The sequence below is a fragment of the Haemorhous mexicanus genome, chromosome 5 (genome assembly GCF_027477595.1).
Source record: "Haemorhous mexicanus isolate bHaeMex1 chromosome 5, bHaeMex1.pri, whole genome shotgun sequence".
NCBI classification, from domain to species: Eukaryota; Metazoa; Chordata; class Aves; order Passeriformes; family Fringillidae; genus Haemorhous; species Haemorhous mexicanus.
In genome coordinates this window covers 52,418,214-52,437,883 of record NC_082345.1, presented here as the reverse complement: position 1 = coordinate 52,437,883, position 19,670 = coordinate 52,418,214, and the positions used below count along the sequence as shown (strand labels likewise).

Sequence of the window (19,670 nt, the reverse complement as noted above, 5' to 3'; positions counted from 1 at the left end):
AGAGAAATTCATGTGTTGGCTTTATTTCCATGCTTGAGAAAAACGATTGGGGGGAGTTGTTCTTTTGGCACCACTGAGAAGAGTTTGGCTCCATCTCTGTTTCTCCACTCCCTGGTAGTTAATACACACAGACAAGGTTGCCTGAGCTTTTTCTACTCCAGGAAAGAAACAGTCACAGCTCTCTCACAGCCTTTCCACATAGCTCATGTGGTCCAGGGCCTTCAGCATCTTCTTGGCTATCACAGCCCATCTTCTCCATTTGGGATGATATTTTTAGGATTTATCACATTGTCTGTGGGGTGTAAGAATGTTTCAGGAGTTTTAGCACTTATATTTGGGTCATATTATGTCTAAACTTTATATTTGATGTATAATTCTAGGTACGACAGGAACTGGATGAAAAAATCACTAAGGAACTGAAAGAAGGTAATGTGTCATTACATTTGTGTTATTAAGGAAAAAGGTGTCTATTTCTAACAGCTTTCAAGCCATTATTTTCAACTTCTTCTGTTAAGCACAGAGGTTTTATTTCTGCAAGCTCTCCAGTTTAGACTTGAATGTGAAAAATTCCTACTTCCCAAAACACTGCACAGAATGTTATGCACTTGCCTAGAAAAAAACTAACAAAAAGAAAATTCATCCCCTGCTCTACTCAGAAACACTCAGCTTAGGATGAAGCTGCTATTCACTAGAGTTAATCTCCAGCAAAAACATCAAAGAAGCCCCCAGATTTTTAGAGATCTTTATAGACTTCAGCCATCCCTTTCTTCCCTGTACGTGGATTGCATTCAGTACTAAGCAGTACAGTACATATTCTCTGCTCTTAGATCTTGATTTTTCTTGCTATGATTCATGGCTTGTCTTTGTAGCTTAGGTGTTGCAGTCAGTCTTGTTTTGAATAATTAAGAAGAACATGATCAGGGATAAAAGACAACATTTCTTTAGGAAGAGATGGTTCAGTAGTGTTTAGGCAAACATGAGTTCAATGCTTGCAACATGGAGCATAAAACACACTCTGTAACTTGAGGCCAGGCGTCCAAAGAGGAAATCCACTTGCTTCATGATAGCTGGTCCTCCAGAGTCACTGCTTTGCAGGGACTGCAGCTGTGTAGTTGTAGTTGCAATAAAGCACAGCTTTGAACAGTTAAGGAAAGCAAAGACTTTAAGAAGGACTGTTAAGGGCCACTGGAGTCATGTGGAGTCCCACAAGATGTTCAGTGTGTAGCCTCTGGAATGTCTGTCACTAGCTTTAGAAATGCTGTTGACTAATACGCAAATGTGCACAAAATGTGTTTCTTCCTTTGTGCCCATCTCTTCCCTTATTAGGTGCCCTTGGAAATTTAGTCTTGTTCAATATTGCAGACTCTCGAGTTATGCAGACTCTTGGCTCTTACAGTGCCTTATTTCTCCATGTCTGCTGTAGAAGTAACATAAAGAATCTCGTCTCTTTTCCCCTCAGCCACTGCAGAACTTGAAAGTGGATGTGCTGGATCTTCCAAAAACCTTCATGTGGACCAGGATCCCCTTTGCAGAGCAATAGAGGAGTACCGTGATGTTTTAACCAAAAATTACATGATTTGAATGAAATGCTGTAGAAAGGCTCTGAACAATTTTGCTTTTATAGAAAGCACACCTATGGTTTCCCTTCTCCCCAGTTCAGATGTGAAAACTTGTTCATTGCTCAATTAAATGGATGTCAAGGACAGTGCACCCATCTGTTGGGTTTTTTCTGCATAGCTGGTTTCTTTTGCACTCACAGTAAGAACCACATCCATTTTTTCTGAGATTTTTCAGGAGATTTGACTCATTTGGATTCTTTAGCTTGACAAAACTGTCAGAAATGTTTCCTCTTACAGTAGCTTCATTATGCTGCATTATTCGTGGTCTGTGTTTTAACAAAAGCATTCACTTTGTTCTGTTTCATCCTTTCACTCAATGTGTTTCTAAGTTCTCCAGTGTTATTTCAATGCTTAGGACATCATTTGATGTTCTTTGAGCCCAGCTGCAGAACTAGGTTCTGCTAATTAACTTATAGTGGTGTTCAAGCTAGAGAAAAGGGCACTTTACGTTGTTGTCACTTTATGCAACATAAGTTTAAAATGACTGTGAGTGTGTAGTAGTGCCAAGACTTGTTTTATGGTCTTTTTGTATTTTTTTTTTTTTGTATCACAGAATGAGTGAGGTTGGAAGGGACCTCTGGAGGCTATTTGTTCTAGCACTTCTGCTCCAGGAGGACCACCTTTAGGTAGTTTCCCAGATCTGTGTTGGTTTTTTCATTACTTAAAAAATGGAGACTCCAAAGTCTCCATAGGCAACCTGGCCTCATGATCAGTCACTGTCACAATACACTTGAATATTATGAGGGGTATTGAAAGTCAGTACCTCTCATGGTATTGGTCCTGATTTCTGTATTAAAAATTGCTGCAGCTTCAGACTTTTGCAGCTCTTGCTTAAACACTTATGGTACACCTGAAAACACTTTCAGTGGGAGGGGTAGAAAAGGAACATAAATATTATTAATACTCCTTGGTACTCTCCAGAACTTGTGTGATAGGATACCCAATCTTTTTGTTGCTGCTAGCAGCTGATGATATGGTGTCTGTAGCACAGATGTGGTGGAAATTTGATAGCAACCATATAAGCAGTTTTACTTGTTTCAGGGAGTTACCGGTTTTTAATTAAGATGTGTGTTGTCATTTCCCATCTGCAAAAGTCACCAGCAGAGTATAGAACCAAGTCCCAGTTCTGGAAAAGTAAGAATAAGTGTACTGAGATGAATCAAGACTGAAAGAATACTAGGGTTTTACCCACTATTTTAAGGACTTGAGTTAACAGATAGTGAGAAAAGCATTAAATGCTGCTGTAACACTCTTCCTTTTTATATGAATATATTTGTGAAGCTATTATACTGTATTTAATTGAACTTGATATTTAATAAACTTTGCAGTCTAGAACATGGCTTTGTTTTATTGTTCCTCTTCTTGACACTGCTTACCCCCCCTTCTCTGCTCATAGAACTTTCCAGTGCTCACAGATGCACCTTGCCCTGTAAGAGACTGGACTGCTACAGATGAATGACTCAAACACTCGACCATTTGCACTAACTGCCCAGGTGCTGCAAGAGACTGGACTAGCTCAACCATCAGCTGGGTGCTTGGCCACTGATGCACAGAGTGGCCTTCCCAGTGCAGGTGGGTGTGCACACCTGAGGCTACAAACTGGGTTTCCAGATAAGGGAAGAGGCTGATAGGAGGCAAATCCTGCAAAGTGGGATAGTTCTCCTTACCATGCCAATATCTTCCCTTACATAATGGCTCAGCTGTGACAACTCCCTTCTGAAGTACCATAGGATGAAGGGATTTATCTCAGCTGATGGGCCATGATTAATTTAGCTATAGTAGGTAAGAAACAGCTGCAACACCTTAGAAGATGTCAGTGACTCATTGAATGTCCCATGATCCAGTACTGCATCATCCTGGGGAAATACAGGGGCCTTTCCACCTTGCCTCAGCTAATATAAACCCCATGGACCTGGTGTTATGTGGGCTCTTTCCTCTCCACTTCATGGATACAGTCTGCAACCACCACATCAACAGGACTGCAACCGCCAACAAGACAAGAGAACCAACAGGCTCTCATTGGAACCTCTGGGGGGGTGATACTTCTGATGTTTATTCTGTTTCTGTCTCTCCCTTCTCTCCCTCTCCTCCACTTGTCTTTTTCCTAACTCTCTCTATCTCACATTTACTGATAAATAAAAATCTGTACTAATGCCTTTGGTATATGTGCCTTTGCTTGCACCTTTAGTAAGACAGAGGCTTGTCTCTAATAATTGTAATAACTGGCCAGGTCTTAACAGCCAGTGGCCAGGCAAATGTGTCCTGTAGTAGAAGCTTTGTCATCTTAGAAGTTTCTCACTTCATTAAATTACTAAGGCTCAGGTGGCCTATGGCAGACAGCATGGGAACTTCAGTACTTTCAGTACTTTCATAACAAATGCTCTACTACTTAATGACCCAAGATGATGGAGGGCATTGCTCAGGCATTCCTGTGTGTTGAAGAGTGGTTAACAGTAGGGTAGCCTGATAATTCCCTTTTAGCTAAGGGCCATTTTGCTGCCATCTGCACTTTGATGTTGAAAGTCAGAAAAAGCATAATTAGAACCAAACTCAAAACTGTTGACACATCAAGTGTCGTTATAAAACACTGTACATGTCTTGTCCATAAATGAAATGGATACGTGCAAACGTATTGTTTGCCTTTCTTACTCCTTTCTGCATTGGCTGGACTTCTGTAAAATGGTGAAATCAGAAGTTGCAGCATAAAACTCAAAATTACTTCCTGTATGTTATAAAGGATGCAAGAAGTTAAACTAGTCTCTAGCCAAATCAGGAAGCTGTCCCCTTCAGCCACATAATGATCATCACTTAAATTATAGCAATCACTCTGTTCCATTTCTTATCAGGGACTGTTTCCACTTGGATCCTTACAATTTTAACTGAATGTGAGCTGATGCCTTTTCACAGAAGCTGTCTTGAAAATCAGAAGCGCAATTCCAGAGTGATCCTACGTTATTACAATTACACAAAATAATCTTAAACCTTTCTTTTCAAAGTCCTTGACCATTTGCACTTCCTAGATTTAAACTGCACTTATGCCTGACTCTTGCGTCCAGGATGAGCTAGCACAACCTGTAGAAGAAACACAGCAAAAAGCAAGAAGGCCACTTCCGTTCAGCATTGATGAGCACACGCGTTCATGGATTTTGCACTTGCTCTTTAATCATGGAAATCATTCTGCACGCTCCTTCTGCTAATGATCTGATTGTTAGGAGAAAGGCTGGCCCCAGTCCTATTGACTGTTTACATCCTAATGTGCTGGTTTTTAAATCTGTTTCCAAACTGACTGAGGTTCTATTGTCTGATATTTCCTCCACAGCAGCACACATTTTCAATCAGCATCAGCTCCTTAGCCATAATCACTTCCTGCCTTGGCTTCTGTTCAGTCTTGTAACTCAGTGCAAACCAGAACAGTACATTAGGTCTGTATGCATGAAATGGTACAGATGAGGTGGTATTTACGTGGCAGTTGGCAAGAAATGGTTTTATTAATTGGAAATGCTAGAAACCAAATTTGAAACTGTTATGGGTAGCTAGGGGGGGTTAATGCTGCATGTTTTTTCTTAGTCTTTTGCATGCACGCTGCTTTGAATACAAGGTTGACAACCTGTCCCTGTATCCAAAGTCTCTACGTCACACACATGTTCATCAGTGTGAATGTTGCAGATCCCAGCCATACACCACCAGCAGCTCTGGCCAATTTGCAGACACATGGCACATTTATGTGCATACAGGTTTGCATCTGCATCATAAACAGAATTGTAGTCTGAAAATTACACAACTAAGAATTACCAAAAATTTAAGCACACAAGGCAATAACCATAATTAAAAAGTAAGTTTTTAGGATAGGAAGCTTGCATATAAACTTCCAGTGCCTTAAAATACTTCTGAGTAGAAAATGTTCTCTCACAATTTCTCAGTATTTCTTATAAGATGAATGATTTATACAGACACAATAACTGTACCTGTGTTTAAGAGAATTTCACTACAATGATCACTGCTGTAAAGCCCAACTTTGTTCACATTCAGCAGGTTTCCATTCTAGCTATTTCTATTTTTTATGCATTAGAGTACTTCAGGTCCAACTTCTTCAATTTCTCCACTGAATAATTTCCACTCCCACTTCTACGCACTGTAATCATCGCTGCTGGATTCCACACTGAAGATAAAATAAACCTAGAGTATAAAACAAGATGGCAGGAAAGCCATTAAAGAGGTTTTAGCAAAAGCAGTACATGCACATGTGCTTGTCCTCTCTAAAGCAATGAAAGCCTTTCATCTAAAAGTGCAAGGAGCCGGAAAGAAGTTGAGCACAGAGTGAAATTTTTTTGGCATCCGGTGGCATTGTTACTGGTGTAAGGCTGAACGGCAGCAGCACATTGTTCCAAGCAAGTCCAGAGCTCCTGGAACGTGCTGCAATGCTCCAGGAAGGAACATCAACAAGCAGACAAGTCCTGCTTTTATGGCTAGTAAGCAGGTTTTGGCAAAAGTCTGAATGCTATTGTGTTTTCAGCTTTGGTTTTCACCTGCGTCAGTGGAGCTTTTATTTCCTTCAGGGAAAATACTACTGATGTAAGAAATATCAGCATTTCTGCCATTACTGTAAGAATTACAGTAAAAAAAAAATTACAGGAAAAATTACAGAAAAAAAAAGGCCCCTGAAAAGGACCCTAAGGCAAAATACGGCACTCTGAGAGAGGCCATCAGGAACATGATTTCCAGAATAAATACCTGTCTCTTTACAATCTTCTGTCATGTATTTTTAACCCAGGTGTGGTACAAGCTTTCCCTCCCTCACCTCAACAATCTTGAACTTCTGGCACATCTGGGTTTCATAGTTATTTGTCCATGAACACCTGATACTTGAAGTTATAATGCCTTTTTATTTAAGCAACTGAGAAGTTAAAACTGATTGATATGAGACAGGTTTTCTGGCTATTTCAAGTTCCACTTAATCCACTGAATTATTTTCATTATTTTTATCGATAAACTGCAGTTCTCTCAATTGGAAAGCAGAAATAAGAATCCATTAGTAAAAATTAGTAGAGTAGGATACACAGGTGCCACAAAGGTACCATAGACCAAATATAACTAGCAAACACACCTTGGTGTTCTAACTGGCATAACTCACACTCAATTTCCAGGTCTCTTCAACTGAGGCTTCTCCTTCTTGAGAAGTGCTGCTGTGGTTATGGTAATTCCTAAAGGAGCAACAGCACATGACTTAGTATTTGTCATATTAACAGTTGAATAAATGAAATCCTTTCATACCAATGCATGGAGAACACAACCCTGGTATTTGAGGATAATTTCTATATTAATCTGCGGAGTAAAATTCTTAGCAGAGTGCAGCAGCATGCAGCAGAGGCTAATTGGTGGAATTACGTTGCTATGGGTACAAAACACCTACTCAGGCACACAGATCTGGTACATCTGCTATGAAAGTAGTAGTGGCCATGAGATAAATATCATCCACCTGCACTTTATCTTCAGTTCTAGCACTGAGTGTGTTATGTGTGGATTGAAGAATAAACACTACCTCCAGGGCTAAGGACAACAGGCTATAGTTGATAGGAAAGGTCAAGTTGTACAGAAATTGTCCACTGTGGGATTACATCCTCAAAACAGTATCCATGTTCTTTCAAACCAGTACAGCCAGTAACCTGCCTGAAGGCCACGCAATCTTGAAGCACTTTGATGTGGATTGCAGTTAGAGAAATTGCCCTTGGACCACAGAAGATAGTTTCTGTGTTTCTTCATGCTTCATGTGTTTCTTCATTTCTTCTTTCTTCTTAATTTACTTAATCTCTTCACAAACCAGCTCATTCATTTCACTGGAGCATTTTTCCACTACTAGTCAAGAGCTGTCCTTTCACTCCAAGGTCTCAATTAATCAAACAAAAGGAGGAAGTGACCAACCTATGACAATGCAGGAAATTTAATGGCATATGACAATTACCTCTAATTCAGCTTTATTTCCTTTTGGCTTTAGTATCACCTTTCTCTGCCCTTCTCATTTTTGTATAATATGCTTATTAGTCTGCAAGGACTCACTGGATTTTACTGAGTATCACCTGTTATTTACTGAATATTTAATCTAGGTTCATTGCAGGAAGACCATTTCAGGAAAAAAGTATTCATGATCTCAGCAGGGCTCTTATGTACCCCATGGAACCAAATGACAGTCATAAGGCACCAGCAGTCAGAACTCTTAGGGAGCACCTTCAGTTCCAGAAAGAGAGTTACTCTTTTTTTGTTGAGAGTACTTTTCTCTCCAGGAAGAACAAAGCAAAGGCTTTCTGTAGACAATACTACTTATCTCCCAGGAGAAATTTGCTTTGCTGGATCTCTGCAGTGTTAAACAGGAGAACCTTCATCCCAGCCAGCTGGCACACAGCGATCAACATACCCCTTCTCAACACAGAACTAGTATCTGTGGTGCTCTTTTCTCATTCCACCCAGTCTTCTTTCATAACTCCTCAGATGCTGAAGAGGTAAGTTTTCCTCTCAGAACTTCGGCTCTACTTTATCTGCTCTGTTGTACCTTTTTACTACCTTCAATGTGCTTGCAACACTGACTGCAGAGTTCCCTAGTGTGAACACACACACAGGCTTTACATGTGCTGAGCTTCCACCCCACTCTCCCTCTGGGGACTAACACTCTCTAGCTTTCTTCAGAATCACTGGTACTAGGCCATCAGTCTATGTCCACTTTGTGGTTTCAATTGCATTGATTTGTCCCATCTTTCTTCATTTATGAAAACAATGACATAAATTACTCTCATTGGTTATCTGTTTTTTAGTCTGGACTGCACTACAGCTTTCATTCAATGAAAATAAATCTTTCAGACCAGTTATAATTCAATTTCATGCATTAAATACTGTTTTACTGAGTGATTTCTCTGCACTAAAAACTTACAGGTACCTAGTTAGCCACTATGGCTTAGAGTCCCTGAAACTTCACAAAGCTTTAATTGCATCTTGAAATTTTTAAAAGAATTATCAAGTCCTACATTTAAGAAATCCCTTCTGACTAGGTCTCCTGGCTTTGACCCTTTCACCATTGCAAATGATGTGTTTGAGGTAGATGGTCTCCAAAATGCATTAGCATTCCATGATTAAACTTCAAACATAATTTCTCAGCTATAGACAACATATTTCCATAGTTTCTCCAATGCTACTAGAAGTATTCAATCCATGTGTTTCAACTATAACTCTCCTAATACATCCAACAATAAGTAGTACATTAAAAATCTGCTCATCCTGACTCCACTCTTTGCTCTGCACTTTTTGCTGAGCTCTAAAATACCTACTTTAATAATCTGCTTTTTCTTTACCAATACAATTCAGTTCCTATTCTTTCCTTTCTCTTGTGAAGGAATCAGCATTTCAGTAGCAAAAAGCTTTTTTCTTGACTGTTTAATGAAACTGATTCTCTTGACATAATCAATTATAGCCAGAGTTAGCAATGACTTCTGGTACTTACAGGAAAACCTTATTTGACTTATTCTATGTTTGCTCAGCAGTTCCCAGAAGAAATGTGGACAGAACACAACACAGTACTAGATCACAAGACGGATAAAGTAAAAAAAGGTTTGCTGAGCTTCATATGCTCCACCAAGAACAACCTTAGAAAACAAGGTGGAAGCTACAAGAATTGAGAGACATTTTATGGAAAACATGTATCTTCAATGTATTTGCTTCTCAAACAGTGAACTTGCAATGAAAAAATCCCACTTAATAGTAAAATTAGTATAAAACCCCTTAATATGCACAATAAAATTCCTTTCTGTTTTGACAGCACATTTATATACAAGGGAAAAATACTGGATCTGTGGTATTGGATATTGCTTCACACCACAACATGTGGGACACTGGAGAGTAACAAAAACAGCTTTGTTCAAGAGTACAGCTTTGTTCATGCTGATACGGCATCAAACACACTATGCTGCACAGAACTTGTCCCACTTAGTTTGGCTGTGGCTAACGTCTAAGAGCTCTGTATGTGATCATTGTTACTTGGGATCCTTATATTCAAAATTAAGGCAAATTTCATTCAAAATAAATCATTTACCTACCAAAAGTATTTCTCTGTCATCGAAACTATATTCTAAGACAATAGTTACACATTAGCAAACAAACAATTCTCTTTCTATAGGTCTTATCCAAATTTTAAGCAACACAACAGCCTCTGAAAGGTAAAGAGAGAATGAGTTGGTCTGGAATTTAATGGGCTTCAAATAAATGCATGCATTTGGGTTTTTTGTTCCTGCTCAAAAGTCTCCTTCTCCAATTTGTCTGCAAGGATAAAGGCATTACAACTCCTGCACCTCCAGTGGAGTCTTGGGGAACAACAAGGTCTGACACCACAAAAAAAAAGTATTATGTGCATACGTCATTAATTTGACTTTTAACATTCTTCCTTTCTACAACACACACATACACAAAAAAAAGTACAAAGATCAGTTTTCCACATACAGCCACAACTACATTTAGAGATGGTTAAACTGACTGTTACACATCTACCTTCAAATAATCCTGGGTTAACTTGAAAAAACCTTGGTTTACCTTTAGGAATGAGATCTTATTTTAAGAACAAGGTATATATACACAGTATCAGGACCATCACTGATACTGACTGCATTTCCCAGTGAAACTATGCAGCATGAAATCCCAAAAGAAATTCAATGAAAGTATCTTTAGCAAAATGTAGAAACTTTAATTTACATGCAAAACTACAACATAGTACAAAACTGGTGACTAAACAAATTAAACACAATTTGTAAAAATTGTCCACATTGCTAAATAGGTCTGTACAACCAAAGATTTACAAAGTCCCAGTGCATTTTTATCTTTTCAGTGTACAACTGAGTTTAAAGGTTCTGCTCGAATATTCCCCAAGTCAAGAGCAGAATCTGTCTCTTCATCAATTTCACCAATCACAGCACTGCAATTAAAAAAAAAATCAGGTTATTATTTGTTGAAATCAAATTACACAGTTCTAAAAAAGAAGCTGCATTTTATCTTCTAATAAGCCTTACTTCCTGTTGAACTATACCAACTTCTGACTGATGCTGTTTGTTCCATGAAAGCTTCTAGTGATGCACACTGGAATGCTCAAAATATTTTGTATCATGTACTCTTTCTTTCCTTTTATTTTTCAATAGCTTCCCTATTTCATGAGAGTCTCCTATTTTGAAGTTACTGTTACTTAGCTGTTGATTTTTTTTTTTAATTCTTCCTGTAAGGACACTGAATTTCAGCATGTTGAAGAGTTGCATGAATACATAATTATTACTTGTAATAAATATGTTTGAATTTGTTAAGACTCACAGAAGCATATTCTGAATATATTTCAGTAATGTGGCTGTAGGATGTCTTTCATCATCCATTTCAACTGTATGATGAAACAGTGAAGTAGTAAACCATTATTTGCTGTTTTATACACATTTTTACTATCTGAATGAAAAGCTACTGGTAGAGTGGCATACATAGTCCCACCTTTGTACATGTGTCAAATTAGTTTTTCTTAAAAGTTTAAGTCAAAAGCTATGAGTATTTGGAATAATCCACTTTCTCACTGATGGCAGATAAATGTACCTAGATATCAATTTAAGCCTTGGCATTTTGTTGTACAGAAGTATCCATTAGAAGATAAAAATTCCTATCCAGGCTCATGTGTTGGTCACTACAACATACTCTTTCTTCCAGCTGTGATAAAAAAATAATCTTACTTTTGCCATTGGTTTCACAATGCTGCTGCAAAAGTAATTTTCCAAGCTGGCCCACTTACCAGGCCTTCTTCCACTTCTATAGTAACCCTTCCATGGTTACTTCCACTTCTATAGTAACCCTCCCAAAGGTTTGGGACACCAGCTACTTCCCTCTGCACTCAATGAGCTTTCACCCTCATTTTGTAAAGAAATTTTATATCAAATACCAACTCCTACATTTGACACATCACTACACTGGCTTCAACATTTGCTACACTGTCAAGTCAGAACCTTCAAGGATTTTCCAGATTATAAAATGCTCTCTGTGAACATCTGTGCTGAAGTAAAAAAACAAAAACAAAAACAAAACAAACAAAAAAACCCAAAAACAACAACAAAAAACCCCAAAAAACCAAAAAAAAACCCAAAAAAACCAAAACTGTGTATACCAGGTTGCTGACTTTTTGCACAAAAGTTCTATCTCATTTTTTAGTGATAATTCTGTCTTGTCCTTCATCATCTCCCAGCCTGTCCTTGTACAAGAGATACTCCAGCCCTGAGATCATCTTCAATCTCAACATTACAAGGCAATCACGTCTGTCAAAGAAGTGTAGATGTTTGCTCTTTAACACAGAATCACAGTTGTGTGTTAGGAAGGATCAGGTCCAACCATTAACCTAACACTGCTAAGTCCAACACTAAGCCATGTCCCTAAGTGTCACTTCTACACATCTTTTTAATACCTTCAGATTTGACAAGACTTTCAGTGCTGCCCACAAAGATGCAAGGTGTGTGGGGCTATCATGATTTATACAGATTATAGCTATAAATATCCACACACAAGTCTGTATGGAAGGATTTAAACAAGAACATGAAATACTTACACGTTATCACCTCTCACAATGTATAAGCCCAGCACCACTTGCTCAACTCCCTGTGAAGAACTGAACACTCGTTCATGGCTTTCATCCAAAATCAAGTTTATGGTCTGATCAAAACCTTTGAGTGTTCCCTGAAAAAAAACCCACAAAAAAAGCACACTGCCATTGCCATTAAAAATTTCCTCTTTGCTGTCAAGATATCTTAAACAGAGTGGCAAAATAAAGGTACTGAAGAACAGATATTCTGTTCAGGTTTTACTCTTCGGCTTAAACACAAAAGCTGAAGAATGAAATTTTAAAGCAACAACTAATGAAGCACCCATGTGTTACTGTGTGTTCATGCTAAAAGACACAATAAGCTTAAGCATTATTATTAACAAAATAAATTTTTCATTTTACCAATGATGTTCCTCTAGAGAACCAATTCTACTATTTCTACACTGGTTTTTTGTATGGACATTTCCAGAAATTAAAAAAATTATTAAATAAACAAAGAACAGAAAAGTTGGATTCTTGCAGTCAACAATATTGAAACCACTCCTAACAAGCAATTAAGTGGTATCTCTTTGAAGGAGATTGCCTTGTGTTAAACAAATTATAATAAAAAAAATTTAAAAATACAGGATTTTGTGGCACTTAAGTACATATTTGGAAAATTATTAACACAAATTTACCATCCCTAATTGATTAAGAAATTCAAACTCACATAAAACAACACTTTAAACAGCCATAACATGCATTTATATAATTTAACAAGTCATATATACCAACTCCATTCAAACCTTTATTGATAGGAAGTATCTTGTAGCACACACACAAAGTTTACCAGATTGACTTCAGCAGATTTGGTGAAGCCAACAGATTTCTGCTTTCTCTGTCCAGAGGCTGCACAAAGCTAAGTGCAGACAGAGAGACACAATCCTCCTACAACAATCATACTATTAAGTTACACTCAAACCATAAAAGAATAAAAGATGGGGGCAAGCGATGCAAGGAAAAAAAACCTCAGAACACAGAAGCAATAAAGCCAAAAATATTATACAGTCTAATATATTAAGTTGGCCTATCCTCAGGTTTTCAGGTATAAACAAAAGCCCAAAACACTTCTCCAGCAATTCTCCAGATGATGTTTTTCTACAGCCATAGGGAAGAAATGGTTTTAGCAGGAAAGCTGAAGAGCATACAAAACAAAGTGAACATTTTAGAGAGAAATGAAATTACTGAACGGAATGCACATTTTGGTGCATTCCCACAGAAAAAGCCATTTGACAAAAAGGCCAAAGCATCCACACACACAAATTTATCAATGGAAAAAAGCTGACATGACATGCAAGAAACAGTCTTCATAAAATTATTTTTTCAAGCTTTATGGCAATTATTCTATACTATATAATTTAGAAGTGTGAATATGTGAGACTATCCTAACAAAGCTTAGGGATGGGAAGTCTTTATGGGGGAAAATAAAATGTTAAAAAAAAAAGTTTTACCACAATCATTCTCCCATCAGAAGTAATTACTGCAACAGTACCTGATATTTCATTAAGGAAACAGTCATATCTGGAATAGAACCATTAACATTTTTTGAAGCGTTTATATGCAATGCAGGTTTTATGAGCCATTTAGAGCATAAAAAGCCTATCAGCACTTTTTTTTAAGCAGCATGGCTGACAGTAACATGTGACAATATAATATTTTTCATTAATATCTCCTTGAAAGTCTCGCTTCACCCAACCATGAACAGTCATACACAAACACGAAAAGCCTTAATAACAGAATACAGATTTGAGCTCATCTCTCTTCCCATTACTAACTGCATTGCCTCAAAATGGAAACAACAGTTTAAGTCCGTAAAAAACTTTAGAAGTCCTTAAAAAGCTCTGCAGTGGTGATTTCGAGGCTAGTATTCTGCATCCCTTCGTATTGAAGATCTGATTATCCCAATGCGATGATCATATATTCATCACCTTGACTAACTCTAGGTTACTAGCTTACTGTTTGTGAATAAAACTGAAAATGTCCATGGGTACAAGAAGCACAAAAAACTAACAAAAAAGCGTTGCAAGAACCCCAGCTCGCAGGTTTTGAGCAAGTGATGCGAAGCTGTTATCTAAACGCATGTTAACAGCCCTTAACGGGCGCAGGCCCACCGCGACTCCGCTCACCACGGGCAGAGCCCAGCCCGGCAGCACTGGGTGCTGTAGGGGACCCTATTCTCCGCGGGACCTCCGGCCTGCCAGGCCAACCTGCCGAGAGGAGAAACCGACACGGCCAACAGGGACGTGCCCAAGCAGCAGCGCGGGCGCACGGCCAGGCCCGCTGCGGAGGATACGGTTGATGTAGTTCTCCAGCGCGGAGGTCATGGCGGCCGACTCTCTTCGCGGGGCGCCGCCACGTCCGGCGCGCGATGCTGACGTTGAGCCGGCGCGCAGGTGCACAGCCCGGAGGAGGGGCCGGCCGCGAGCGCGGGGAGCGCGCACGCGCTGGGGGCGAGAGGCGGCCAGGAGGTGGAAGAGGGCCGTACCAAGGAGCGATCGCCAGAGCCGCGCGGGGGGGCTGTGGCGCCCCCTCCGCAGCACATGGCACCGCCTGCAGGGACGCCGGGGTCCGCGGCCAGGGCGGGGCTTTGGTGTGGCCTGGGGCGGGAAGGTTTGTCCCTGCAGCCCAGCCCAGCTTCAGCGCCTGCCTGCCTTGTTCTGCCTTTCTCCTCTCAGTGGCCGCAGGCAAAGAGCTGAGGTCAGGGGGTCATTATCCACGTGGAGACCAGTGACTAGAGGCGTCCCTCCAGGGGCCGGTGCTGCGGCAACTCCGTTCGTCTTTATAGGCGACATGGATAGTGGGATTGAGTTCACTCTCATCAAAACTGCTGATGATACTAAGATGTGTGGTGTCATCGAAAGGATGCCATCCAGAGGGATCTGGATAGGCTTGAGAGATGGCCCCATGTGGATCTCATGAAGTTCAACAAGCCCAAGTGCAAGGTCCTGCACCTGTTCGGGGCTATCCCAGACACACCTACCGGCTGAGTGGAGAGGTGATTGAGAGCAGCCCTGCAGAGAAAGACTTGGGGGTGATGGTTGATGAAAAACTCAGCATGAGCCAGCAGAGTGCACCTGCAGCCAGAAAGCCAGTCGTACCCTGGGCTGCATCAAAAGCTGTGTGGGCAGCAAGTCAAGAGAATTGATTGTTCTCCTCTCCTTTTGTGAGACCCTACCTGTGTCACAGGTGCTACCACAGAAGGAGGACATGGAACTGTTGGAGCAAGTCCAGAGGGGGGCCATGAAGTTAATAAGAGGACTGGAGCACCTTCCTTATGAAGACAGGGTAACAGTTGGGAATGTTCAGCCTGGAGAAGAGAAGGATGCATGGAGACCTCATGGCAACCTTCCAGTATCCAAAGGGGTTCTACAGGGAAGCCAGAGAGGGGCCCTTTTTCAGGAACTGTAGTGACAAGACAGTGAGTAATGGGTACAAACTGAAAGTGGGAAATTTAAGTTAGATATTAGGAAGAAATTCTTTACTGTGAGGGTGGTGAGGTACTGGAACAGGTTGCCCAGGGAGGCTGTGGATACCCCAGCCCAGGCGGTGTTCAAGGTCAGGATGGGTGAGGCCTTGAGCAGCCTGGTCTAGTGGAAAGTGTGCCTGCCCGTTGCAGGAGAGGCTGGGATTAGATGATCTTTAAGATCCCTTCCAACCTGTAAATTCATGAGTCTTGCTAGTCTGGGAGCCATGTAATCCTCCCTCGGTTTCCTGTGGGCTGCTGGTGTGAGGAGGGCAGGAAGGAGGCCTGACTGCTGCCCTTCCACACAGCCACCAAGTCCCACACAGCTGCTTGCTCATTTCCCAGTCAGTGGGATGGGGAAGGAATTGGAAGGACAAAAGCTGTAAAACTCTTGGGTTAAGATAAAGACAGTTTAATAGGGAAAGCAAAAGTCGTGCACACAAGCAAAGCAAAACAAGGAATGTTTCCCATGGGCAGGCAGGTGTTCCACCATCTCCAGGAGAGCAGAGCCCCATTACACGTAATGGTGATTTGGTATGTCAAATGGCATCACTCCAAACATCCTCCCCTTTCTCCTCCTCCCCACTTTATGTTCAGAGCTTGATGTCATATGGTACAGAATATACCTTTGGTCAGTTTGGATCACCTGTCTCGGCTGTGTCTCCTCCCAACCTCCCAGTTTAGATTGTCCCTGTCAGTAGTCCAACTTCCTTTTATTTCAGTAAAAGAGAGAAATTGACAAGAGGTCCAAAGTAGGACTTGGTGTCCAGCCTGTGGTTTAATTCCTGCAGGGAATACAGTTTCTGGAAAGGAGAATGCTATTGTTTATTCTCCTAGCATGCCAATTGTTTTCTTGCATACTATAGCCATCTGAACCACAGGGAAAGCAAAAAAAAATTTTTTTAAGGCAAATTAGGCAGAAAAAAAATAAAGGTGTTCTTTGGCACCTGTGAAGGTACCTACACCAAAGTAGTCTCTGAAGAATTTGTCCAATGGCTCAGCCTTTATCAGAAACATGACAAGAGATGTCAGAGAACAAAATACTTTTGGAATTGGGCATTACATAATTCTCATCCTCTTAAGCTTTTATTATAAGAAGCTTAATTTTCACTAATGGTTAGACCAGCACTGCAATAATTATTCTGTATTTCATGTAAGAGGCTAAAGGGTTTTTGTGGGGAGGATTGACATTTTCCTTTTCATACTCTTCTTTCTCTTTGTAAAGAGACATTCTCAAAGGCCAAGAGCATGAGATCATTGGGATACAAGGATGTAGGATGAAATCTTAAAATACTTGCAGAACATTGCCACAATACCTGATATCAAGGATCTCTGATCCACCTGTTTATATTACAAGTGTCCCTCAAAACCAGAGAAGGGCTTTTTAAAAAACTGTTTTTATTTTACGAAGGAAGATTAAAACCCAAAGATAAGGCCAGACTCCTGAAGTCCGCTGCCCAGGCTTTGCCAAACCAGGTGCTTAAAAGCAGTTAGCATCCTCAGTATAAAGGAACTCTGAAAAGAGAATTCCTGGCTTCATCTTAGTCTCTTCCTGAAGGCGGGCAGCTCAACCCTTCTTCTCACAGCCCTAATTGAGGTTCTGTCCTCTGTTTGAAGCCACCAGTGCTCCTGTTCTCTTCTTATAAAACACCCACACAGAGGAAATGGAGAACTCTAAACCCGTATCTTTTTTGGGGGAGAAAAAATATACCGCCTCTTCCCTTCAGGAGCAAGGTTTGGCAGGCTAAACTACAAACTGGGGGCACAGGTTGCGTAATTGTGTGGAAGTTGCGGCCGGTGCGGAGCGCCCGCGGAGCCACGAGGGCGGGCCCGAAGCTGTGGCTCGGCCGCGTGCCCAGCAGGGGGCGGCCCGCGCCGCTGCCCGCCAGCCTCGCGCGCAGCCCGTGCGCTGAGGGGAGCGCAGCGGAGCGGAGGGCGGCGAGCGGCCCTGCGCCTCGGAACCGCGGTGTTCGGCCTCTGCAAGGCACCTCTGCCTCCTTCACCCAGGAAAATAGTGTTCTACCCGAGAATTAAATGCGTTTCCCGCTAAAGATGACTGTGTTTCCCCAGTGCTTACAAAGCGAGCCTTCTGTGACTAACTCAGACACGGACATTTCACAGGTTCACGCTTGCGTTAGACCAGACACATTTTATTTCTGGTGACTATGTAACATTGGCAACATTTGGGATCAGAAAACTGTAGCTAGCAACGCTTTGCCCGTTCCTTCTTTTCAGTTGCTGCAGAGCTGCCCTTGGGGACATAATAAGTAATAATAATGCCCATTAAGCTGTCAGATGAAGAAACAAAAGACCCTTTAAAAAAGCTTCCTTTTCTCTTACATTGTTTAGATATAGCTTACTTGCTAATTACGTTTTCCCTAGTAATTAAAATCAGTTTATTTCTGCAGTTGATTCTCCAAACGTTGAGGTTGCTATGGCAAGTGATTGCTCCATGTTATGCTTTCTGCAGAATATGTGACCAGCTAATCATGCCCTGTAGTGTCTGCACACTTTCCAGCTTCCTTGAAGTCTGCCAGGGTAGGGAGGAAATCCTGCAACGGTTCTTGTAAGGTGTGTGTGCAAGCAGCTGTGTGCAGAATTGTTATTTAGCCTAAGGCTGATTAAATGCCTCAGTAAATGCTTTGTTGCTACTCACTGTATAATGCTTATCAGTTTTACATCTCTGAAACCATGCTAGCTGCTGCTGGCTGTGCTTTTCTTAGTTACTCAGAAGTAGCCAGGTTTTATAGAGCCTGTCATGCTGAAGAGTGAAATAGCTTTATGATGCTCTTGTGAGAAGAGGGGCCCTGACTGCTGCTGCTGTGCCATGGCATGTCAAACCATGTCCCTGTCAGATCAAATTGAGAAAGATGCAATACTTATTCCTCCAGCTTCCTTGGAAGCTGAAAATCTAGTATAATCACCTGATGACTGTTGAAATGGGAGCTTTAAAGAATTTAATATAACAAAATGCCCCAAATTAGTAACATCTGTCAGCCTGCTCAACAAGAATTGCATCCCTTGGATGCTGCTCAAGAAAAAGATAGCACCTGAGGTAAGAAATAATGGAGTGGTACATACTGAAGAAGAAGAAGAATCAGGCAGTATGTACTCCACAAGAAAACTAAGCATCCCCAAATCCCACATATTTAATTTACTTAATCCAATAACCTTTCTAATACTTTCTGAGACTCAAAGTTTTAAATCGCTCTGATTTTCACCTACATGCCCAGAATATCACTTCATAGAAAGAGCTTAGCCCTTTAGCTTTTCTTTAGTTTATATACACCCAAGCTGGCTAAACATGATTGGTTTTGTGTTCAGGAAAAACAGAAACATCCCTTCACCTCCGCTTTATTCCTCTGAATCTGTAGAAACTTTAGGACCCATTATCAGCAATGCAAGGATATAGATTTTTTTTTCTGGTAGCTAGAGAAGAGTAGCAATCTCGCTCATCTCATGCATGACTAGCTGCAATCTAAGCTGAGATATGTTTAATGTGTAATATTATATCAAATGACAGGGTTTTGCAATTAAACAGCTGGAAAATATCATAGAAAGTTAACAGTCTGAAAAGGGTTGGTAGACTGCGAATATGTTACAGCGCACTAGAAACAAATCTGTAGCATGAGGTCTCAAAGTACTTTTTATTTATCTTTAGAAATTCATTAACAAACACCTGATCTAAAATTTGTTATGATAGCAACTGCTGCAATGGCAACATTGAAAAAAAAATTTACTCCAAGTGCATATTTTCCCCAGCAATTTTTGCTAAAGTGTGCAAAATACTATAGCAATCTTAATGAGAATATTCCTACTTTATGTGTTAACCATAAAAAATAACTTTGCATGTTTCTGTTGGCAGGAAAACAAGCTCTTTTCCATTTCCCTCCCCTTTTTTACTGAAGAAATGTATAACAGCTGTAGAAGTTCAGTACCATTATCCTCTTAGCTAATA

At 40.6% G+C, this 19,670-nt stretch overlaps 2 protein-coding genes across 5 annotated transcripts in view; one reads left to right on the top strand and one right to left on the bottom strand.

Annotated features, from left to right (window-relative positions):
* The window catches only part of ANKRD26 (ankyrin repeat domain containing 26), a 47,125-nt gene extending 44,171 nt beyond the window's left edge, over positions 1-2,954 (top strand). For all 4 annotated transcript variants that reach the window (XM_059847163.1, XM_059847161.1, XM_059847165.1 and 1 more), the window contains 2 exons: positions 381-426; positions 1,460-2,954. In XM_059847163.1, coding sequence (XP_059703146.1) covers positions 381-426; positions 1,460-1,581 — 168 coding nt within the window. In that variant the 3' untranslated portion in view covers positions 1,582-2,954. The remainder of the gene's footprint in view (positions 1-380; positions 427-1,459) is intronic.
* A 7,363-nt stretch (positions 2,955-10,317) lies between these two features.
* Positions 10,318-14,666, bottom strand: LSM8 (LSM8 homolog, U6 small nuclear RNA associated). Its single transcript, XM_059847160.1, has 4 exons — positions 14,543-14,666; positions 13,701-13,741; positions 12,217-12,344; positions 10,318-10,566 (listed from the first exon to the last, which is right to left on the bottom strand). Exons 1-4 carry the CDS (start codon positions 14,571-14,573, stop codon positions 10,476-10,478), a joined length of 291 nt encoding a protein of 96 aa, XP_059703143.1. The 5' UTR covers positions 14,574-14,666; the 3' UTR covers positions 10,318-10,475.
* Between the last annotated feature and the right edge of the window lie 5,004 nt (positions 14,667-19,670).

Bases quoted from the DNA above. Each gene is read 5' to 3' on its own strand.
- LSM8 (XM_059847160.1), bottom strand. From the start codon at position 14,573: ATGACCTCCGCGCTGGAGAACTACATCAACC. The intron at 13,742-14,542 runs GTATCCTCCGCA...ATGAAATATCAG, and splicing joins GCTGGAGAACTACATCAACC to GTACTGTTGCAGTAATTACT. The intron at 12,345-13,700 runs GTAAAACTTTTT...GTTTTTTTTCAG, and splicing joins CTGATGGGAGAATGATTGTG to GGAACACTCAAAGGTTTTGA.